This window comes from Penicillium subrubescens, assembly GCF_028828155.1.
Source record: "Penicillium subrubescens strain IBT 31985 chromosome Unknown utg000003l_segment0_segment0, whole genome shotgun sequence".
NCBI lineage: Eukaryota > Fungi > Ascomycota > Eurotiomycetes > Eurotiales > Aspergillaceae > Penicillium > Penicillium subrubescens.
In genome coordinates this window covers 2,492,042-2,514,547 of record NW_026643153.1, presented here as the reverse complement: position 1 = coordinate 2,514,547, position 22,506 = coordinate 2,492,042, and the positions used below count along the sequence as shown (strand labels likewise).

At 49.4% G+C, this 22,506-nt stretch overlaps 9 protein-coding genes across 9 annotated transcripts; 3 read left to right on the top strand and 6 right to left on the bottom strand.

Moving 5' to 3' along the window:
• Positions 1 to 1,546: 1,546 nt before the first annotated feature.
• Positions 1,547 to 5,744, bottom strand: N7473_004943 (DNA-directed RNA polymerase; the record flags this gene model as incomplete). The annotated part of the gene is made up of 2 exons (XM_057150883.1): positions 1,547 to 4,864; positions 4,935 to 5,744. The coding sequence occupies 2 exons, from the start codon at positions 5,742 to 5,744 to the stop codon at positions 1,547 to 1,549; spliced, it is 4,128 nt and encodes a 1,375-aa protein (XP_057010993.1).
• A 656-nt stretch (positions 5,745 to 6,400) lies between these two features.
• Positions 6,401 to 7,517, bottom strand: N7473_004942 (uncharacterized protein; the record flags this gene model as incomplete). The annotated part of the gene is made up of 3 exons (XM_057150882.1): positions 6,401 to 6,616; positions 6,695 to 6,957; positions 7,034 to 7,517. 3 exons carry the CDS (start codon positions 7,515 to 7,517, stop codon positions 6,401 to 6,403), a joined length of 963 nt encoding a protein of 320 aa, XP_057010992.1.
• Positions 7,518 to 7,893: 376 nt separating this feature from the next.
• On the top strand, positions 7,894 to 8,136 carry N7473_004941 (uncharacterized protein; the record flags this gene model as incomplete). The annotated part of the gene is made up of 1 exon (XM_057150881.1): positions 7,894 to 8,136. The coding sequence occupies one exon, from the start codon at positions 7,894 to 7,896 to the stop codon at positions 8,134 to 8,136; it is 243 nt and encodes an 80-aa protein (XP_057010991.1).
• A 1,052-nt stretch (positions 8,137 to 9,188) lies between these two features.
• Positions 9,189 to 9,944, top strand: N7473_004940 (alpha/beta hydrolase; the record flags this gene model as incomplete). The annotated part of the gene is made up of 1 exon (XM_057150880.1): positions 9,189 to 9,944. The coding sequence occupies one exon, from the start codon at positions 9,189 to 9,191 to the stop codon at positions 9,942 to 9,944; it is 756 nt and encodes a 251-aa protein (XP_057010990.1).
• Positions 9,945 to 10,866: 922 nt separating this feature from the next.
• Positions 10,867 to 12,311, bottom strand: N7473_004939 (cytochrome P450; the record flags this gene model as incomplete). The annotated part of the gene is made up of 4 exons (XM_057150879.1): positions 10,867 to 11,515; positions 11,566 to 11,705; positions 11,764 to 12,098; positions 12,278 to 12,311. The coding sequence occupies 4 exons, from the start codon at positions 12,309 to 12,311 to the stop codon at positions 10,867 to 10,869; spliced, it is 1,158 nt and encodes a 385-aa protein (XP_057010989.1).
• Positions 12,312 to 13,510: 1,199 nt separating this feature from the next.
• N7473_004938 (uncharacterized protein) lies at positions 13,511 to 16,085 on the bottom strand. The gene is made up of 8 exons (XM_057150878.1): positions 15,926 to 16,085; positions 15,861 to 15,875; positions 15,791 to 15,805; positions 15,641 to 15,732; positions 15,296 to 15,588; positions 14,800 to 15,233; positions 14,481 to 14,741; positions 13,511 to 14,425 (listed from the first exon to the last, which is right to left on the bottom strand). Exons 1-8 carry the CDS (start codon positions 15,971 to 15,973, stop codon positions 13,556 to 13,558), a joined length of 2,028 nt encoding a protein of 675 aa, XP_057010988.1. The 5' UTR covers positions 15,974 to 16,085; the 3' UTR covers positions 13,511 to 13,555.
• A 318-nt stretch (positions 16,086 to 16,403) lies between these two features.
• Positions 16,404 to 17,315, bottom strand: N7473_004937 (uncharacterized protein; the record flags this gene model as incomplete). Its single annotated transcript, XM_057150877.1, has 1 exon — positions 16,404 to 17,315. The coding sequence occupies one exon, from the start codon at positions 17,313 to 17,315 to the stop codon at positions 16,404 to 16,406; it is 912 nt and encodes a 303-aa protein (XP_057010987.1).
• Positions 17,316 to 18,147: 832 nt separating this feature from the next.
• Positions 18,148 to 19,262, top strand: N7473_004936 (NADP-dependent mannitol dehydrogenase; the record flags this gene model as incomplete). Its single annotated transcript, XM_057150876.1, has 5 exons — positions 18,148 to 18,394; positions 18,457 to 18,533; positions 18,593 to 18,676; positions 18,736 to 18,804; positions 18,862 to 19,262. Exons 1-5 carry the CDS (start codon positions 18,195 to 18,197, stop codon positions 19,260 to 19,262), a joined length of 831 nt encoding a protein of 276 aa, XP_057010986.1. The 5' UTR covers positions 18,148 to 18,194.
• Positions 19,263 to 19,501: 239 nt separating this feature from the next.
• N7473_004935 (D-aminopeptidase) lies at positions 19,502 to 21,118 on the bottom strand (the record flags this gene model as incomplete). The annotated part of the gene is made up of 1 exon (XM_057150875.1): positions 19,502 to 21,118. One exon carries the CDS (start codon positions 21,116 to 21,118, stop codon positions 19,502 to 19,504), a length of 1,617 nt encoding a protein of 538 aa, XP_057010985.1.
• Positions 21,119 to 22,506: the final 1,388 nt, after the last annotated feature.

Genomic DNA, 22,506 nt, shown 5'->3' with positions numbered 1-22,506 from the left:
AGCTGGCAGATGCTGTGACAGTCACAGCAGCAGGTGGGATGAGTAAATCACCAGCGATATTGGGGCTTATCAGCACACCCTGCGATCTCCCACAGGTTGATGCAGGTCCACCAAGGATGCAGAGCAATTGCAGTCAAAGGAGCGACACAATTGGTGTCTCTTGTACTTTCTCGTCTGATTTATCAACAACACAAAAGAAAAAAAAGTGGCCGACTCGGTTTTCCCCCCAAGCGTCCAGTCAGTTCTCCGCCATCGGGGTTAGATTATGCGACGTCTGATTGGCCGTTGATCACGACATCGAGCATGTCAAGAATCAAACATTGCAAACATGCCGCTTTGAACGCTGGTGCGGGGGATCCCGTGACACCCTTGCTGAGTCACCCTTGAGCACGTCACCGTCGGCATTTGCTCGGGAGTCGAGCAGTTCAGTGAGAATAGCATGCATAGTATTCGGTCTGAAGAATGAGATTGAGTCACTCGGGATCTGTTGTATCAATGTTCAAAAAGAGGTATATGATCCCACTAGACCTAACTAATTCCAGAACAATGGCCTGCAATTGGTAACTGACCTGCTGGAAAAGACTACTTGTTATAGTTAGTAGTACTGTAGTATCTAGTTGTTCACCGAGGGAGTACCAATAACAGAGCGGTGATTACCGACTCCGCTCTCGGTCGAGAACAGTTTCTTCAGGAGAGAGAACAACTTTGTCAATGGGATTTTTTGGAATTTGGTTCATTCATCTGATCACTGGTACTTTTCCTGTCTATCACCACATAATGCTCTCTTTGTCAACTTCCACGCAGTGATTTGGATCTAATGAAGCAAAAATTGACCTCGCTGTCATTGACAGATGACAAAAATGATCGACGCAGGGTTCGAACCTGCGATCTCCCGTGTGTAAGACGGGCGCCTTCACCACTGGGCCAGTCGATCATCATGGATGACTAAAGGCGATTGTATCTTTATATACTGCTTAATTTGAGTCCCTCCAGGGACCGGGTCGACGCCACTTTCCTTTAAAAAAAAAAAAAAAAAAAAAAACTGAATATCAGTTCCAACATCCTCTGCCACTAGCTTTCAAATGAAGTAGCTGCCGACCGTAACACTCATGTTAGATTTCCCAGCACACAGTTCATTCCCATCAGGATAATTTGTTGCCAAATTCGCGCCGCATGAGGTTGTGAAGGTTAGCGATCGTTCATGTATATATTCCTCGTGGGTACCCATATTTGGACCTAGGTTGGATAAGAACCTGACTAGGTGTTCCACTAGATCAGTCGGCAACTCATGAAAAGGGACATAGATCAGATCGAAAATATTATGCATGATAGTGTATGTACTTTTCCTTCGCCGTGCCAATGCTCAAATCATCAACGTAATATACATATGAAGGACATCCTTCCAGACAGTCCTCAGTCAAAAATGACACAAGGGTTAAATATACAATCGGCAAAAACCACCGAAATAAACAGATCCAATGTAAACCAACGCCAAACGATATGCGTCACAAATCATCGACCAAACTCCAAGAAGGGGAAAGGTTCTTCAAGAGAAGAAGTACTGGCTGTCACGAATCCGGCTCAGGTCCCACGAGCCCTTCGTAGGAACAGGTCGGAAGCGAAGAGGCAGCCAGAGCCAGGTGTGCGGCTTTTGCCTTTGCTTCTTCTTCGTCGGCTGCATCTCTTCCTTGGTACCATCATCTGTCGCCATGGCGTCGTCGACCTCAGCCTCAGCAGCGGAAGGCTGAGAGTCCATCATGTCGATCTCGGTAAACAGGCTCTGGATGGCCGGGTCGCTGGTATCGACATTAGAGGAAGGCCCCCGCTCAGCGGCAGCCAGATCGTCAGGGACGTGGCCAACAGTGGTTTCACCCAGGGTGCTAGCCATAGCCAGGTGCTTGTCTGTACCACCTAGCTTCTCAAAGATGGAAGCGGAGGTTTCCATGGCACGACCTTCAGCCTGATCAGCAGTGTCCTCCGATCGGAGTAAAGTCTGTCGACGATGCTCGTCAATCAACTCGATAAGCCTGGCGTTGCGAACGTTGGCCTTGCGGCGCTTCCGCAGAGTGCGACCAATTTCACTGTTGGCGTCAACCTTGGCCAGGAACAAGTTCTTGCCGTAGCGAACGTTGAACTCGGCGGCAAGGCGTCCAACAATGTCGTCAGAGTGCATCTGCACGAATGCGTCGCGGAGGATGCTGTTCATGGAGTCGACATCGCTGGCATGAGTCCAGAAGGAATCGTGAACAGCAGAGAAAGTAAGGCCGGCATCCTGGCAGGCGTTGGCAGACATGATCATGTGAGTGGCATCCAGAGAGTGAATGAAGTTCGGAGGGAAGGCCTGGAGCTGCTTCCGACGGGACACCACGTCCTCGGCGCTGGGGTCCACGATGCTGACAGTCTGGAGCGAGGTCACAACTCGACGGGCCTTTCGGGTGCGGTATGGCTGAACCACGGGCAAACCAAGAGGAGTAGTCCAGATAACAGTTGTCTGGAACTTCTTGGACGGGTCAAACTTGGTGCTAGTGCCTTTCTCGGCAGGCTGGGAGGGCGACAAGGCTTCATTTGCCATCGCCTCGATCTGCTCAGGCGTCAAGGATTGAGTGATGCGGGTGGCACAATCGCCGAGCCAGTATTGAATCTCATGAGCACCGTTGAACATGGATCCAAGGGCCTCGAAAATCTTTCGCGCAATGTAGAGCGCGCCGTCCTTCTTCATCTCGTTGGAAAGATCGGGGAAGTGGTCATTGAGCTGACGGCGCACTTGTCGCATAGCTCCCATGAATGTCACACCATACACGTTGGTCATGACGGTCTGCTTCACAACCTTTCGAGTGATCCTTCCGTCCAGAACCTGGGCAACCTTGTTGCCCTCATCGGCATCCTTGGCCACCGACTTCTTCACGAATTCGGAGACACCAGTGTACACGTCGGAAGGTCGGTCAGATGGCTCGAGATTGACTTGCTGGGCACCGACCGTGTCACCTCCAAGGGCAGCATAATGCTGCAGTCCATTGCAGGAACCGTCTTGGTGGATCGGGAGGCGAGAGGCATAGGTCGTCGGATCGGGAAGGGCCAGAGCATTGCGAAGTTCACAGCAGGCAGCCAGACATTGCCATGGATCCTCGGCCTTCAACCACCAACGCTTGCCATGGAGGCCCTTGTTCGCAGAGTCCAGAACATCCTCAAGATGATCCATTGCGAATTGTTCACGCTCTGACATGCTAGCCTTATCGAATCCGGCCAGGTTAGCAATTTGAATCTTCAGCCAGCGCAATCCACCTGCGCCTAGTGGCTTAGCCTCGCTGAATAGAAGCAAACCACGAGCGTTGTCGGCACCCATTTGATTGAGGTAAGGGGGAAGCGGGTAAGCTCGACCGCGGAAGTCAATGTTGTGAGGAAGATAGAAGGTCTCATGGCGGAAAGCACGCGCAACTTCCAACTGGAAATTTTGGAAGCATCGCATGGAGTGATATCCGGACCGAAGATTCTCAATATCGCGCATTTGCAGTTGCCAGTCCCTCTCAGCAGCGAAACCCGCGTCGGGTTCTGGCTTGGGCGGAATGGGCAAATCTGGATCAAGTGGTGCCAGACTTGCAACACCCTCTCCAGAGTTCCATGCCTCAAGCATCACTGCAAACACATCGCGGTTGATAACCCAGCCAGTGTTTCCAAGCACGTCGAGTCCTTTCCGAATATCCTTGAGACCGTCCTTCTCCAAAGCTGCCTTCACATAAGCTGGCTGCAAAGTTTCACCAGGCGTGGATCGAACAATGTTGCTCTGGTATAGGCGATACCCTCCCTTCTTAGCTCCCGTCCATGACTGTGGCTTGCAAATCATAGGAAGATGGCGGCCGAGGAGATCTGCCGGAGGCTCTCTGCTGATAATGTCGATAATTTCAGGGTTCATGTGGAAGAGTCCCAATCGCTTTCCGAAGTTCATCTCGTAGGCATGCAAGAAAGCCGGGTGCATGGTCGTCGTGACGTTTCCAGTAGTGGGATCTGTGGTCTTAACAGGAGCCTTGGCAACATCAAACAGAAGGCCCATCAGAACCGCTCCGATTCTGACAGTGACACGAGGCGTCCAGGCGTATTCCTCGTGTTCCTTCTGCAAATTCTCAGACACAGCCTTCCACTGTAGTCGTCCATCCTTGCTTCTGCGACCAGCAAGCATTTCCTTGACCATTTTGACTCGGCGAGTGTCAGGTGTCGAATTTTTCTTGAGATAGGCTTCGGCAATTAGTTCATCCTGCACACCCTTTCCGATAGAAGAGGCGACAGTCGAGACTTTTGTTCCCTTCTGCATTCCGTGCCGGGTGAAGACATCCATGACGGAGAGGACTGTGACCGCAGCCAAACGGTCAGAGTCCAGAGACTGCAGGTAAACGCCATACTCACACCGAGCCTTCTGTTCCTCGGTGCGCATTGGCTGGGTCTCAGCCTCCTCAGCAAGCTTGATCTCTTTCTTAATAGCATCTGAAAGGTCTGTATGCCACTGGCTCATGACGGACTTGAGCCTCGATTTACCCGAAGCCACATCCACACCAGCCTTGACTCTGCCCTCGAACTCGGCCCGCCACCGCTTCGAAGCCGTTCTCATTGTGTCGGATTCAAGTCGTTGTTGGCGGAGTTGGGCGTAAAGTTCTCTCTTCTCCTCTTCTGTGCCCTTGAAACCCTCGGGCAAAGCAATCTGTGCACCCTCAGAGAACAAGGACAGCGATTCCCTTAGAGAACTCAAACCCAGACCCTTCTGCTCTGCGGCAAGTACTTCGGGTATGTTATCGAAGATTTCAACGGACTGCTCGGAGAACTCCTCGTCGAATCCAGCTGGATCCATGGGTGTGATTAAATCGGAGGAACAGATCTGAGAGAGTTGAGAGAATTAGCACCACTGCGAAGAAATTATCGAAAATGAAGCCATGAGTAATACCAACCTTGGATAATTCACCAAGATCCAGATCCGTTAGGACCTCGCTGGCCAAAAGATCCTCATGAAGGTCTGCCTGTTTGGCAAGGCCCCAGTACCTGCGGACAGATCTGTCCCGCTTAGAACCGTGCAGCATACGAAGAGACATGCGAACCATGACTGCAAATGTAGTGGCATCTGGCATCACGCCGCCGGCTGGCATGTCGACTTCAAACCATTTCTGCAATGGCAAAACCATGTCATCCTGCCGGGTTATAATCATATGCGAGACCATTGCCTTCAGATATTGATTATGCAGAGCCAGGAACTCGGCGGAATCAACAGGGTAATATGCCTTCAATCGACTGATCAAAGCTGCCGCGCGATCAAATCGACCCACGCGGAGTGACATGTCAAAGTTTGCCATCATTTCATCCTCATCGCCGCCAATTCCCCGAATTTTCCGGAGAATTTTGGGCTGGGTTTGGGGGGTTTCGTTGAGGACAATCAAGGACGAAGTATCGAATGGGTCGAAGGAATCGGTCGTTTGGAAGGGCGATGGCCTAGCGATGGACGGGGTGTATGAGTCGTCCAAAGCCAAGTAGGAACCGTGTTCGAGGACGGATTGATCAGTGGCGGTAGCGAGGTTGCGATGCGACTGGAAGGATGGCCTTCGAGGCCGCTCTTGCGTCGAGGTAGATTGTGAGTTCACGATTGAACTTGGGCGGCTGGAGTTTGAATGCAGGCGCACTGCCGGAGAGACGCCCAGTGTTCGGACGGCATTCGCCTTCCGGAGGTGGAAGAGCGCATTTTTCTGACGGGCGACTCGGGATAACATGATGCAAGAGATATCGCTTTGAAGGATTGATGATTAAAGAAGCAGAGAGATGAGTGCCATCAATGAATGGAAAGAATCAAGAGCAAGGTATTGAGGCAAAGTGAAAAAGGAAAAACGACAAGAACGCAAATAATGCAGGCGAAAAGCAGAAATGCGCAACACAGCCAAGAGAGGGCGTATTCTCTAGGTTGATCAGGGCTCTGCTGTTTAAATTCCGAGTGCCGTCCTGCAGCCCTGAACCCGAGCGAAAAACGACGTTGAGTAAAGAAAGGAATGGGGGTGAAGATGAATAGGGATGCTGAGCACGAGAGCTGCCGGAGACTCGGCGAAAAAAAGCGTCGCGGACGCGTGACTACACGTGACTACCCCTGATAAGCTCCCGCTGATTGGTGGCAAGATCTACATGGTGGCAATATTCTGAACTATGAGCAATAGCATAGTAACTCCAATTAAGATATATCGTTTACAGGTAGAAAGATAGATAATTGCATAACATGCAGGATTACTGCAGCAGAACATTCGGAGACAGAGGACAGAAAAGTGTGATCAATGTCCATTCGCTACCCATAGTGCAAGAAACCCATGGGCTAAAGATAACCCTCCAGTCTTATGAACGCCAATTTCTAATCCTACGCTTGAGCATGATACCACCTGGTTCAGCTTTCATCCTCGCTATCTGAGGGCCCTTCCATCTGTTTTTGCCGGTTTTGTTTCATTGCCCATCCGGTCAATTCGGGCCGCGCTGGATCAATCCGCGGAGCACTCATACCATCCAAATAATCCTCGCTGTCGATAGTAGCCTTCAACTGGGGCAGATCATCAGGCTTCTGGTTCATCATGTAATTCTCATAGGTATACCAGGAGTCCTCGGTCTGGAAAGATGTTCGTATTAGTTCAGATTCGTGGTCTTAACGGGTAAAAAGGTGGCCACCTCGAGGGCGAACGCTTACCTCTGCATCGATCCATTCGAAGTTCTTCCACTGCTCTTCTTGCATTTTCTTGAGTAGATCAAGATTCCCGTGAAGAATGGCGCCTCCATCATCTGCGCCCTTGACCTTAACGTCGATGGCGCGTGCCTCAGGCTCGGGACGTTCTTCGTCCTCCTTCTTGCCCCGAGCACCTTTGCTCTTGGGCAATTCATCCATTGCGTCCAAATGGTGAACCTGTGGTTGTAATTGGACCACGGCGGACACGGGGGACAGATGCAAGTTTTCTGGATGTCTGATCAGCGATGCTCACGAGCAGAATGCCATTTCTCTATCTGGGAGGATGAGGGGAGAAAAACTTACTTCCTTTGAAAGTAGCCAGCATATAAACTGGATCGCCTTCCTCTGCAGGCTTGATACGCCCACCCAGCGCCTGTGTCCTGACTATTGAAGACGGATCCATGGCCTTCTTGTTGTCCAACACCTCAATGTCATCATTGCCTTCTGCCTTGACTCGTCCTCCACTGCCAGGTATACCGCCAGTGCTGAAGCCACCAGCCATGCCGTAAGCTCCGCCATTGCGCGCAAGGCGGCCCTTCTTCATGGCATCGCCGTATCGAAGTCCCTTCTCCGCATCGTAGGTGCATCGGGTAAAGATGGGCACGTCAAGCTCGACCAGACCCGACCCAGGCTTCATGCGCATGACCGTCGGTTTTTGGCCCTTTCTTTCATTATATGGCTTGGATTGTGGGCGATCGAGGTATTGGAAGACATAGCGAGAGATCTCGGAGTCAGTGAGGAAAACGTCGTAGGAGGAGATGACCGGATCGTCCTCGGTGGAGCCCATGATGGGCGGATGGTTCAATGGAGTGATGAGTGCGTAGAAGGTGGCTGATTAGAATCGGTAGGATCACGAGCTATGATAATGTGTTTCACAAAGCCCGCGGTTGCTTTAGATTTTTTTGGGATAGCTCGTTCAGATATCATCGGCCGTGATAAGCGGGGAGCGGCAGAAAAAAGAAAGCTCCCTTCACCGCTTTACATTCACCGCCTCATCTATACAAAGCCGACGCTTCCCCTTCATCCCTTGTGGCTCTCTTCGAGGTTCTGAGAGTCATGCCGTGGGGAGTTATACTTCGTCCTCCATCCCATCCTTGCATGCTTTCCCATTGATGTCGAGGCATCCTGCCTCCATCCCCATTGAGCTTGTCAATTTCTTCTCAATGCCTTCCTCGCGTGAGAGACGCACCCTCCTACTCGACTGCACCTCCACCTCTATTGCCTTGTGGTCAACCGGCTATGATCACTTCTCAATGTCCCATACGCGTATCCCCAGGTCGCAACCTGCCCTCTTGGCACCCCATAGCGTGTTGCGCGCTTTACCGCAGCAGAGCACTACGGGATTTCATTGGACCACAGAGATGACACCGAAGACGAACTTGCGAGATGATCACGAATCGCAATAATCAGCAAGAGGACTTGATATGCACCGTGAAAGCAAAGATATCGTTATGTCGAATTGGTTCCAAGGCCGTCTTCACGTATCATGGAGGTCAAGAACGACCTCAAACCCACCGTGCCCCATTTAGCCATTGAGAGAGCTATTGAGGTGCCGGATCGAATCAGCAGGGCCCCTTCTTCACTGATTGGGCCAAATTATACCGAAGTATACACCTCGCCAATGAATGGTCGCCCACGACTGGGCTGACCGGGCGATGATTTTCGGGCTCGATAGCCCACCCCCACAGTTCACATGCCACAGAATCGCATCGAACCAACGACTTTTGATCCATTGCGATCGTAATGATCCCTCAGGATCATTGCTATGCAGAACACCAGCAGGCCAAGATGTCAGCCCTTCTTGGGAAACGCGTGTGGGGGGTAATTGGGGGCCGTTGATCAGCTGGTTGGCTACAAGTGTTGATGGAGATGGAGTGGAGGCGAGTAGGATTTTAAATTTCAATCAATCAATTTCATTGACTGGTGCACCTTTTCTTGCATAGTTGTCCTTCGAGACGTACACTTGAAGCTACTCTGGTATGCCAAGTTAATCCCGTAACTAGATCCAATTAGGTTTCTGCCCGCCTTGTTTCCATAAACAGCTCCGAGTGCGAAGGTCTAAGCCACATAAGCTGGAGCTGACATGCAGTTCCTGCCGCTAGTGGCTGTAAATTGAAGGCTGAAAACTAATAAGCCGTGTCCTTGGCCATCGTGAGGCTGTAAAAGTCAAAAGAATGAACATCAAATCATTCATTGATCTTCACCTGATGAGGTCGTGGAGCCCCAGCACCGGGATCACCGGATCGGCTGTGGTTCAACCACCAGCAACGGCACTACTCGCGCCACGGCTCCACTTGCACAGCATCCCCCCGAGATCCCGATTTAGTAGACCTTGGGACTGTCTTTATAAACCCCCTCTCTTCCCCAACCAAAGCAGAACTCCTTAGCCCAGTCCTACTTAGCACGATCAAGAAATCCTCAAGTGTCTTCTGTCTGTACCTTATCAACACCCTCAATCATGCCTTCTTTGATCTTTGTCCACGGAGCTTGGCACACCCCCGAGTGCTGGTCCAAGGTGATCCCAGCCTTCAAGCAGCAAGGATACCGCTGCTTCGCCCCGCAGTTGGATTTCTGTGGCACATCCGAGCCCGTCGATTCTCTCGCCAGCACCATCCAGCAGATCCAGACCCTGATTGCCGAAGAGACCACGCTGGGGAACGATGTTGTGTTGGTCAACCATTCATTCGGAGGCTCAGTGGGCTGCTCCTCTGTCAGAGGGTTCACTCAGAAGGATCCAACAAGATTGACCCCGAACTCAGGCAAAGTCATCGGAATCGTCCAGCTGTGTGCATTTATGCCGCAGGCAGATCTTTCTCTGTATGACATGATCGATATTTCGGAGGCATTCCACCATACTGGGCCAGATGGTTGGGAAGTCATTGATCAGGAGCCCGAGGCGCTGTTCTACAATGATCTGTCCCCCGAGGATGTCAGTTACTGGAAGAGTCGTCTGCAGAAGCACTCATCCGCCACGTTCAAAGATTCGGTGAATATGTATCCTGGATGGGCTGACGTGCCAGTCTGGTACATTTTTTGTCAGAAGGATGGTGCGATTCCGGTCCAGATCCAACAGGCAATGGTCCAGGGTGCAAAGAAAGCAGGCGCCAATATCACCACGATGTCGTTGGATACCAGCCATAGCCCGTTTTTGAGCAAGCCAGAGGATACGATTAGTGTGATCACGGAGTCTTTGAAGACCTTGCAAAGCCAGTGATGAATGAGAATGATTGTCCTCGTTTTGCTTGTCCAGGAGTCTCGTAATCGAAGCTTGGCGCCCAGTGGATGAGGCTATTCGCGTGTTGAGTACAGGCGTGCCTGAATCCGAATTATAATAAGCATCGAACAAAGAAGGGTTATCACCATCTTCCAGGTCAAACAATCACTCCCCCCCTTCGATGGCCTAGTGGTCACCACTCGTGGTGGCTACTGGTGTGCTCTGGAGCAAACACAAAAGGCTACAGGCCGTCAGTGCTCCGCTTGTGGTCGGGTACACCCTTGGGTTGGGGGTGGGTGGGAAGCGGGGAGGTGACCCACCTCCCCCGGCACAAGTTTTTTTTGGGGGATTTCGTTTTTTGTTGTTATTATTCTTAAGCTCAAGCATCTATTCTATTATTTTAACTCTTATATTCGCATTTTTGGATGTGTTAGAAGGGTGTAAAGGGGTCACTGTCTATGGGATGCGGCATCGGGTTGGAACCGGCCGGAGTACTTAAGCATCATGGAATGGCTATGGAGCACCTTGGGTAAGTATATAGGGAATTAGATGGTTGAGGGTTCGAATCATGGAGGTAGCAAGTTTACCAACTTCCTTTTTGAGAAGGTTTGTTTGTGGATGGATTGCCGGAGACTCCTTTTCTCATCAGATCTCTGGTTTTATCTCCTCTTCTTCTGCAAAGCAGGGATATGAATCAAGTGGAATCTGTCCTGAAACATAATGATCTTTGAAGCTAAAGAAAAATCATGGTCTGCGTTGAATTGCATATAAGCTTGATTACTAAATGACAGGTTGGTCCTTGTTTGATAATATTGACTAGCTCAGAGTCACCTCAGTACGAGGTTGTATTACCAAAGGAGGTTTGGGTAAGGGGTGGACAGACCGACACGATGGAAAACAAGTAGTAAATTTTATGGCGCATTTACTGACTCGGTACTGGTCTCTTTCGCTTGCTGAATACCAAATGAAGAGGAGGCACCGCCATAGTAAAAGTATCTTTGGCTTCCTCGTCGAAGCTCTTCCCATCTTCCCCGGGGGCCAGTGAGATATCAAACTCCCTTGCAATTGACCAAATGGCCATACGCATTTGCACATATGCGAGTTGCTTGCCTGCACATGCATAGTGACCTTGAAGTAAAGATAAGCCATATTGTCGCTCGGGTCCTTCGGGAGAGAATTTCTTACCTATAGCGAAAGGGAAAAACGCCCGGTCATCCTGCATCAAATCCAATTCCTTCTCCAGCCATCGCTCTGGAATAAACTCCAAAGGGTGAGGAAAGTTGCGTGCGTCTCGTTGCACCACGTACTGAGGAACAACCAAAATAGTATTCCCCGGGATCCAAGTTTCGTCAATGAAAAGACCCTCTGGCGGCGTGACCCTTGTTTGGCCGCTAGGCACGACTGGTTTCAAGCGAAGGGTCTCGTTGATTATTGCATCGATGTACGGCAGGGAATGGATGAAGTCGGGGACATCCTGCGTTTCATCAACGTTCTTTTGCAACTTTTCATAGACTTCTGGGTGAGTTGCCAGATAGTATAGAACGTGTGCGAGGGTTGAAGCAGTGGTGTCGCTATTTAATTAGAAGGTTGTTAGACAAATAGAATGAGAACGTTAACGGACCTTCCAGCGACAATCGCAAGTCTGCCCTCATCATATAGATATAGATCTCCAGGTGGTGCGGAAGGATCGCCGTCATCCTTTGCTTTCAAGAGCCAGGAGACGACATCAGTCGGTGTTTTTTCAGTATCCTTGTGCCATTCCTGTCATCTATCAGTCAGTAGTCAGGCATAATCCGTGATACTATGTGTTCTTTCATACCGCCTTTCGCTGCTCGACTTGCTCAATGGTGTAGTTGTTGAAGACCGCAAACGGGCCAGCGAGTCCAGGTATACGGACGAGCAAATGCAGCAACCACGGAATCACACCGAGAACACCAATCTGTTCCAGTTGTGCATGCATGGCAGTAATTGCAAAATGCTCAGCACCGTCCTCGAGCTGTCCAAAGTCTTTTTTGAATGCGATTTTGCCCATCACATCAAAAGTATAATATTGAGTCCATTGGGTGACATCGATAGGCTTGGACTCTCGGTCATGGAGCTGTTTGATCAAAGTGTCGGCCTTCTTCTGAATCTGGGGTTGATAGCTGGAAAGTGCTGCAGTTGTGATTTAGCATGTGCCAAATCGGATTCTTGACTAATGTTAAAAAAAGAATCTAACTCAACCTTTTGGTCCAAGACTTTTATCCCATATTCTTCGACGTGCCCGGTGAAGCTCATGATCTCTTAGAGCTAATAGGTTGACTTTATTGGGATCGTCGGAAACCTGGCTGTACCATGGCCCCTTTGAACATTTTGATTGCGGACCATGAACGATGCGTACCGCCGACGAACGGTTGACAGAAATTTCACGGGGTCCTATCGGTGGAATAAGTCAAGAGCTCCATTCCTTCAAGGAGGTAGAAGAGAGTGATGAACCTGTCCTAACGAAATCTCCGAACTCGGCATGTAGCCTCTCCAACTCAAGGTGATATCTCAGGCCAGTGCGTTTGGTGACCCATACTGTATGAAACCGGCTGATCTTCGCGCCCAACGGACCAGGGAAATGTCGCAAGCGATGAAACAATAAACGATAGACCACGGTGCTGGTCCCTAGGCCCGCGAGGAAAGAAATGTAAGCGAGCGAGGATTTTGCGATCGCAACGGCAAGGCCAACGTCCAGTATTTTCACGAACGCTACAGCCAGGCCAGACCAGGCAAAGAAAGCCCCAATAAGCAAGCTACCAACGGCACTGTCAATCTCGCTAGTGAGTATACTTAGATGGAACAAGACACCAAGGCCACCAAAAGTCCCGGCAATGTGAGTATTTTCCGAAATAAAACTCAAGAGCAATGAGAGATACATTTTGGCCTTGGGCGATAGTATCGAAAACTATCTTCGATGCAATGAAGAATAGAATGTTTGCGAGTTAATAATATGTAGGCGTGATCTATCGCAGTTACGAGACTAGCTATTCTGAGCCTCCCCGCATTGGCGACCCTCCATCACAGAACTCCGCTAGCTGTCATTCGGCACTTGGACCATATATGCATGACAAGTCTCCGGGCAGAATCTCTTTTTTGGCTAGCTTCAAGCCAATGACAACATACTGTGGACGCCTAAGGCGGACCTCGTTACACAAACATCACAACACATGCTCCAAAGTGCAGCCCCAAAAGCTTCTGGGCATTGTGACTGGGCTGCTTAAATGCACGGACAACACAGCTTTTCCAAGTCGCAACGTATTACTCAAGGGTGAATTTGTCATACAAGCATGTTTTGTGGCCGGTGGGAAGGTGATGGCGTTCGCAGAAAGACCGTCCAATGGTCATCGATGAAATTCCGGCTCCTGTGAAATATAAGAGGGAGAATTTATTATCAATGTGAGGCTGAGTCTAAATAACTAATGACCGAACCAATGGACTGGTAGTGTCTCAGGTCCACGGAACCACTCCATGTGGTCGAGTCTCCCTGAACACCTACTGGGACTATGGTCCGAAGCTAATGCGAGCAGAAACAGAAGTTTTGGATTGGGACTGATGTCTCCACAAAAGGATGACTACTAATATGTGTTTTATGAGACATACTCAAATGCTCCAACCTCATCCGTGCTTGGAAAACCTCTTAGACCATGGAATAAATCATTGCCCCAGGACGGATCTTCAAAGAACATTTGAAGTATAGGGTCCACAGCAAGTGACGCCGATGGGATTTCAGCGTCTTCTTGTAGTAGGTTAACTTGATAATTAGATCGAGTACCACCGAATATAGCCGAGGGTTGTCCTTGTTGCTGAAAATGATCTCGTAACCGGTTTAGAACGGCTAAGCACCGTGTTGCAGCTTTGTCCTTTTGGCTTAAGGAAGCCAAGCAGTCCCGAGCTCTGGACACAGATGAGAGCCAAAGGTCTTGATTTCTATCTTTCGGTCCCGATTCAACAGACTGGGGTGGTTGGAGATGGTGGATGCTGAGGACAACTGCTGCTTGGAAGAGGAAGTAGGTTGCATACCAACTGAGCCCGGCATGAACTATGTCAAGATTGTTGTCAATAAAATTAGTGATCTCCTGTATCGTTTCAACTGCTGTGAGATGACAAATATTCTGGGCTTCTTCGTGATCGGACGGCAGATTGCATAATTTTTGACTTCCCCACCAAAGCATCATGCGGAGATTTTGCTCCTTCCATATGATAATTGCACGGGGACCGCGGAACCATTCTGGAATCACATGAGTAGTGAAGTAAGAAGGTAGTGATAGCTTCCAAGCATTGAATTGATGGTTGATGGAACGAGAAACTCTCAGGTCCCATGAGGTCTTGTTTGTCGAAGATATCAGTTCACCGAATACTGCGTTGGCGATTGATGTTAGACGTGACTGAGCAATAATTGCCGAATAGGTAGTTGGAGAATCCGTTGTTGGTGGCAAGACAGATTCTAGTGAACAAGCCTGTGATCAAAAATTAGCGAAATGAGCTGTGTTGTAAACAATCGGTTCGTCGCACCGAATCATCAATATTTCGCGGAAGGCGAGTCTCGATAAATGAGCCAGAGACCGTTATGGGCCTTCCAGTTGTGATGCTAAAGCCCGAGTCAAAGCAATAGACAATCCACCAGAGAACTCTTCGCCGCTCATTGGAGAGTGTATCTTCCATAGTTCCTATAGGAGGTTCTCGATGAAGACCCAAGCCAAGCGCCATTCGGTGCGCAATTCCAATGAAATTATAGCCGGTGTTAGGTCGATCTCGTTTTTGAAGATAGTTGCCCTGCACAAAATTAGTTTCATGATGCCTCAAATGTGGGAAAATTCTTTGGTAAACCTACCATCAGAAGACAGGCCTGAACTGTAAGAAGAGTTCCAGACTCTAGCATGCGCATTGACATGCATGAGCGTGCGGCCATGTAAGACCTGGATTGCTCGGCTTCCGATTCTTCCCCTAGAATCCAGTGACCAATTGCAAATACTAGATGGAATATAATATGCCAGTTTGACCTTGGGTGAACTTGATGGCGATTCAGGAACTTATCTCGAAAAGTTTTCTCGTGAAGGATTGGGTACGAAGGGTTATACCACCCAAAGTATGCAGCAACAAGTCTCTCTAGGGTGGTAGTGACGGCAAGGTTCACAAGTTGTGAAGGGCTATTGGTCATGTTACTGCTGGCTGGAGATCCATGTGGTCGGCTTTTTGAACGCGAAATAGTACTATCTGGAAGAAGGCCTGGAATGGAATTGAGCATTGTCGACCCCGAGGTATTGCCTAGATAGGATCAACTTAGTGCCTGCTCAAAATTGTTGCGGAGGCGAGATGAAAAATCGTACCAAGATAGCCTGTATCCGTCCGTTTAGTTGGAAGTACAGCCATCCCGTCCGGTGGCTCTTTCTGGAGATGCGATGGAGACATATTCGGTGCCTCACTCCATTCAAATCGATCCAATGAGGGAGCACTCTCTGGATCAGTTTCTGGGGCTTCAGACCTCTCTAGAGACGCAGGACGCTCTCCCATACCATTTCCTGTAATTGAATCCAAGGCCGCATAGATATCGATTTCTGGATCAAATCTTTTGACCAAAGAGATTAATTTTGCACAACGTAGCTCTGCTGCGTCCAGATTTCTATACGATGTCAGAACAGGCATAAGCCTGCAGCGTAGTTTTGGAGACTCACTTTCTCGTGAGCGGCGTACGAGATGGGGGCCGACCCAGGACGCAGGTTTTATTGGCACGAGTACAGTAAGAGCATGGCAAAGAGCCAGAGCACTAACTGGTTTTTAGTATACGCTGATGGTAGAAGATCTTCGGGACTTTGGAGTCGTACCTTGCTCTTTCGCTTCTGTAAGACTCCGCAATCAGTGATGAAGGGCACAGAAAAGCAGAACGTCTCTTACACGGCACTCTGTACACTATTATAAGTCAGTATCAGATTGGTTAAATTCCTAGCTTGAGTGATTACCGCTCGAAGATCATGATGACCGGACGATGGACGCCCGACCTTCGGCATTTTCAAAGAGTATCAAAGCTAAGATCAACCCTTGCTTTAAGAGAGTCGATCTTAGTTCCCTAGCGCAGCATGTATTGTCGGATCGGTCTTGTTTCAATTGCATGATATCGACTATGGGAGATAAGATAGACGAGATCCAGCTCCTTCCTTCGCGGGGGAACGCTCTTTCTTGCTGGATGAGATCATCGGACCGCAGTCACCCGATGCGACACTTACAGTGGGAGTGGGGTATTATTGCTGAACAGAGGAGTGCTGGTAACACCGGGAAATATAGTACTCTATATGGAGTAAATATACAGTAAATATGTTTGTCACTTTGTCCTATGATATTCTTGGATGTTCATAATGATTATCTGGCCGAGAATGCTATCTCGAACAGTATTTAGAACCCTTTTTACTGTGTACACTTTGAAATAACATATTGTACATATTAAAACACAGTTGCACCTCCATCAACAAGAATATCCGACCCATTCATATAAGTGCCAGCAGAGCTAGCAAGAAGCACAATGGCCCCTGTCAGCTCAGATGGAACTCCCATTCGTCCGCTTGGGTTTCGCTCAGCCCAGATCCGTCTGTGGGCTTCCAGTCCCGCTCCCTCGTTTAAGATTGTGTCCATATACCCCGGGCTAACACTGTTGGTTCTTATACCATAACGAGCCCACTCTGCAGCAAGGGAGCTCTTGAGCATCAACAGAGCAGCTTTGCTAACATTGTATGCCACCTGAGGCTGTGGGTAATTGACGCGATGGGCCGAAATTGATGCCACGAATGTGATCGAGCCTCCAGTCCCTTGCTTGACCATCTCTCGCGCAGCTGCCTGGGCACAGATGAATGAGCCAGTAGTATTAACGTCGAGGATTTTTCGCCATTGCGAGACGGGCATCTCAAGAGTTTCGATGCAGCCGACGACGCCGACAAAGCAAACGAGGATATCAACCGAACCAAGTAAACGGACTGTCTCTTCCATTGCTTCACGAACTGCATCTTCGGCTGTGACATCAACTTTTTGAGCGCAGATCTTAACGCTGGGAAACTTTGACTTCAATCTTGTGAGCTCCTTTTCATTGCCTGTGGGATTGACATCAAAGATCATGAGGCCCTGAAGGCCATGTTCAAGCAGAGCTTCGCAGGCCTGAAGGCCTAGCGTCCCGGTACCGCCAGTGACGACCGCGTTTCCTCGAACAGAAAATCTTTTCTGTGCACCAACAGCAGGGTCCGCTTCGGATGCAGAAGATGGAGGCGGGGTCATTGATGCGGGGCTGCCATCGCTGAGAATCATCGACGGGATAGATCTTGCAGCGAGAGCATCGCGGTCGGTCAGACCACTTGAAGCTGTCATGATGAGAGAAGGAGAATCTATGTCCCAGCAGTAGGGATGTATGGAGGGAGGTTGGAATCAAGGAAGCATTAAAAGGCGCGGAAGATACTTGAGGGTGCTTGAATTCGTACTTTAAATAGTTGCATACAGCGTCTAGATGCAGACAGCGTTGCCGTTCAATCAGAATACAACCACGCTGATTCCACGATCGGAAATTCACTGTCCGATCTGGTCCTTAATATCGGTCGGAGAAAGGCAAAGGGTTGTGATACCAGCCTAGCTAATGGCAGTGACTTTGGCAATACACATGCTGTATTCAAGTTCCACTCATGCCGTCATGATATGAGGCCACGAGAGATGCGGGGATTGTCCAGGAATAGTACTAGCGCAACTTTGAAGATATCGGGCCACTAAATTCCGACGAAATGTGGGCCAGAATGGCTAAGGAAGAGCGACTCACCCCAGAGTCGCCTCGGTTAATTCCCGATGGCGGGGTTTTAGTGGTAATAGCCGCTCTTGCACTACTAGTATGGAGGAACATTCTAGCCATCTTGAAGAAACAACGTGATCTCATGGAAAATACTATCAAAAAAATTCAAGAGTTGCTGAGCTTAATCTCACTTCTCTCTACTGATTCTGCCTCATTAATGGAAGATCTAAGCGCTGGGAGGAAGTTGGACAGAACAGGAGATTTCACTATTACTTGTTCGGTCTGCTCGTCTAGTATCCAGATCTCATCCCTAATTTACCGCGACGAGTGCCCACTCGGCGGACAGTATACCGAAAGCAAGTGGGTCGCCTAGTTATAACAGCTCAATAATAAAACCAACCGAAGAGCAAATTCAAGGATTTCATTTTCCTACACATATTTTTCATCACAACAAACATATACTCTGCAAAATGTCTATGACTGTCGAGGACAGCGCCCCAGGACGCGAGGGATTCCCCCGACCCTTCCCCAACACGCCTACCAATGTGTTGGAACAATTTCGCCTAGACGGCAAAGTTGTCGTGGTTAATGGCGCTGCAGATGGGATCGGTCTGGCGGTAGCACAGGCTATGGCTGAAGCTGGGGCTAATGTCGCTTTGTGGTATAACTCGTGAGTTATTCGGTCCTGATTTTCTACGGAGAGGCCGTACTTACTGGGTATCATGATTGAAGGAATGATGCAGCAATTGAAAAGTCTCAAGAACTGGCAAGTCTACATAACGTGAAATCAGCTGCCTACAAGGTGGATGGTGAGAATTCTAGGACATTTGAATATGGAGCTTCCTTGTACTCACCCTTTTTAATGCAGTATCTGAGTCAACACAGGTTTCCAGCACTATGGAACGGGTCGTTGAGGATTTCGGCAAGATTGATGTTTTCGTTGCCAATGCAGGTGAGTGAATAACACATATGAGCATGGCGTCACTCCGCATAAATTGACCTTTACAAAAGGAATGGCTATTTCCAAGCCTATCTTGGAGCAAACTCTTGACGAATACCAGAAGCAAATGTCTGTGAACGGTACGAAATTCCTATCCAGAACTATGGTCATACTTCGTCTTCTGATACGCATTCTAGTCGACGGAATTGTCTACTGCGCCAAATACGCCGGCCACGTCTTCCAACGCCAGGGCTTCGGTAACCTCATCGTTACCTCAAGCATGAGTGCCCATATCGTCAACGTACCAGTTGATCAACCCGTATACAACGCCACAAAAGCATTTGTCACTCACTTTGGAAAATCTCTGGCCCGTGAATGGCGCGATTTTGCTCGGGTCAATATTGTCTCTCCGGGCTTCTTCGACACCAAGATGGGGGCCGGCCCTGATTGTCTTAATGAAGCGTACCGTATGTCTTCTCTGGGTAGACAGGGGCATGTGAAGGAGATTAAGGGATTGTATCTCTACCTTGCGAGCGATGCTTCGAGTTATATGACTGGAAGTGATGTGCTTATTGATGGTGGGTATGTTTTGCCTTAAGGTGCAGTTGGAAATGTACACATGAACAAGAAGTGATAGAAATCCATTTAATGAAACGAGTTCAAGTGTGGTAAATATGCCAGGCAGATTATAACACTTGGAGTCGGCATAATCGAATATGATATTCTTGGATCTTATATAAGCTAGCGTATGCTTACAACATTCACAGAAAGCCCGAGAGAAATATCTCCCTTGGTTTAAACATGGCCAAGTGAGACGAGCTGTTCCTTATACGAAATCTACTGCTTCTTGACAAAATCCAGACCCCTGGCTAGCCAACAACCAATCTTAAAGCCTACAACTGAGCCACTCTCATCGCGGTGGATAACCACCGTCCAGTCTCCGGGTGCCGGCGCATCCAATCCACGCGGGCAACTCAAAGCCCAGACATCATCACCCAGATAACGCATGGGGGTCACGATACCTTGCCCGAGATATCCGTCAAAGCATCCATACAACAACCCTGCTCCTCCAGTGCAGTGGAAAGTGGAGTCCACTTCAGCACAGTAGTATTCGCCCGGCAACGCTGATTCCTTGAGACTGGTCTCACGTGGAGTCAGGCGCCGAGCTTCGAGCTTTCTGTTCTCCGATACGCGATGGATGCGTAGGATATCACCATCGATAGACCCGGTCATTGAGCGTGCTTTACCATTCTTTGCATCAGTCAACTTGAGCGGTGTAGACTCCAAGTGAGCACCGTATGTAATTAAGACTTCTCCTGCTCGCGCGCTATTGGCGATAGTGATGGCTAGCTGAGTGGCCTGGTCGAGGAAAACACCATACCATTCGGCGGCAGGCTCTACTGGCGCGGTCTCGGGGGTAGGTCGATTCAATACGCCTTGAATGATATCGTTAACCGCCGCTGATGCATCGGCTTCGTGGTTGAATAGAACCACTACAGACAGATGCTCCTCAGGCACATGTCTTCGATGCAATCGATATCCCCTCAGCGCTCCACCGTGACCGATTGAGTCGATACCATTGACATCCACATGGCCCAAACCGTAGTGATATCTCGCCGTCGCACCATCAGTAAAAGTTTGTGGCCTGGTCGCAGTATAGTACCAGCTCTGCGGGTCAGCATATAGTCGGTCGAGGTACTTCTCATAGGCGATCATATCATTGAGTGAAGCGACCAGTCCAGCATCGCCCGACCATTCCATCCGATTGATAGCCTCGGTGAATCCGTGGTTTTCGTCCCCTTCGTAACCGACGCAGGGAGGTGGGTGGTGCGCGGTATTCGGACAGAGCAGTGCAGTTGTCATCCCCGCCGGCTTCAGGATTCTCTCTTCGAGAAGCTTCCCAAGTGGTTCCCCAGTGACACGCTCGATGATTCGTCCCAGTAGATAGAAATTCACATTGGAATATGAATACTCCGTCCCTGGCTCGAAGTGAAGCGACATGGTCCTGTCCAGCATCGGAGGACAATCTCGATCGATCAAAAACTCGTCATCTGGTTTCGCACCCCAGAGAGTGGTCATGGCCCAGTAATCACGAATACCGGACTGCATATCACACAGATTCTGGAGCGTCAACCCCTTCTCTCGAGCCATGGGGAGCAACTCATGGAGCTTCTCCACGAACTGACTCCGCACGTCGCCCTTGGCAGCCATCGCGGAGGTGGGATCTCGGTGAAGATCCATCATCAACCCACATACGAATTGCTTGGTGATGGAGCATATCGGGAATTGTGTGGAGGGATCGACGGGGATGCGACGAGATTGATCGGCATATCCCCAGACTCGTTGGCGGATGACCTCGCCATTCTTGACGACTACTGCCGCACCACCGGGTCCCCGGTAACGAAGTGGGATCGCGTCAAGAACTTGGTCAATAGTCTGGTTCTGGGCTGACATCTTGGCTGTTGTTTGTTGTAAGAGGGAGGAAGCCCAGCCGATGCCTCGGTCGACTCCGCTTTTATCGCGGTCGGAAGTGAGGGGCACACGGCCTTATCTCCCTCATGTTACATCGGGACCTTTACTATGAAAGTGAAACAATCCGTGCATCAATGGAGATTCAGTTCTCAAAATTCGGACTACTTTGGAGTGAGTTTCTTCCCCAACTTCCATGAATTGATTTCATTGGCTCGTCATTAAAGAGTTCGGTCGGGCATCCCCCCGTGGCAAGTGGCAAGGATATAGCAAGTTAATAACAAGGACCAGGATACAACACCCGGATTACGGTTTACCCCAGACTTCCACACTTTCCCACCTTCCCGAAACCTGGATATTAGGCAAAACCGGCTATATTGACACCAGACATCAACCAGGAATGGGGCTAGACTGCAGACTCAAAGCCCAACACAGAGTGCCACGCGTTTCTAGACCCTCTTCTCCGTGGACCAGGCGATGATCCAAAGCAGGAACATCTGCTTTTGTTCCTGATTATTCCAGAATATTTTTTTGACTTTATGGTCGCTTAATGCATTTGTCCATTCTTAGGTAGCGAAGCGAGGTTTCTCAGTTTTCCATCTCGTATTCCCCGTCGCTTCCAGGGCCGTGAAGGGGGCAAATCGGTGAGTTTTTGTAGTTTGCTGATGCCGGCAGTTCGGGGTGCCAGTGAATCCCGGCATATAGGGCCACTTCCTCCCTCATCCCTGTCCAAACGCTTCAAAGGAAATGACCACCCCGACTCCGTTTCATGGCTAATTGCAATGGACTGTGGCGAATTATTGAGATTGGAAAGGCCTGGGCAGTGGATATGAGTAAAGACCAGTACATACCAAACTAGTTTCTTCATTTCAACAGAGTCATTCAACTTCTGAACGGATCAGAACTGACCATGTTATTATATCCTTATGAACCCTCTTGTTTAACTTCGAGTAGACCGTCCTGTATACTTCATTTGAATCGATCGGCCCGGTAAAACCTTCCGTGGCCGTAAGCGAAATGGGCTGTACTCCGCACTGCAACTCTTCCCCCCCGCCCCCCAGCAGGGCCCAGGGGCGAGAAATTATTGGCGGTTTGAGAACACGAATCAGTGGCCGATTCAGGTTCTACTTTCCAGCACACATCTCACATATAGTCATCACCATACACCGAGTGTTCAAACCAAGGTGGTCCCGAAGGTCGTACTTCTTCTCTTTTGCCCATTCCGACGACGCTTTCGGGCTCTTTTCACCACGTGCCTCTTCTTTTCCCCGCCTTCTCCAGATTTCCCCCCTCCGAAATCCTGCAACTCTTTTTCGAGATTCACTTTCCCGAAAGCCTCTTCTTCTTTTCCTCCATTCAATCATTTACCCTTC

Excerpts from the sequence above, each read along its gene's own strand:
- N7473_004938 (XM_057150878.1), bottom strand. The coding sequence starts at position 15,973 with ATGCCGAAGGTCGGGCGTCCATCGTCCGGTCATCATGATCTTCGAGCG. Across the intron at positions 15,589-15,640 it reads CGTACGCCGCTCACGAGAAA|AAATCTGGACGCAGCAGAGC; the intron begins GTGAGTCTCCAA and ends GACATCGTATAG. Across the intron at positions 14,742-14,799 it reads TTCAGGCCTGTCTTCTGATG|GGCAACTATCTTCAAAAACG; the intron begins GTAGGTTTACCA and ends AATTTTGTGCAG.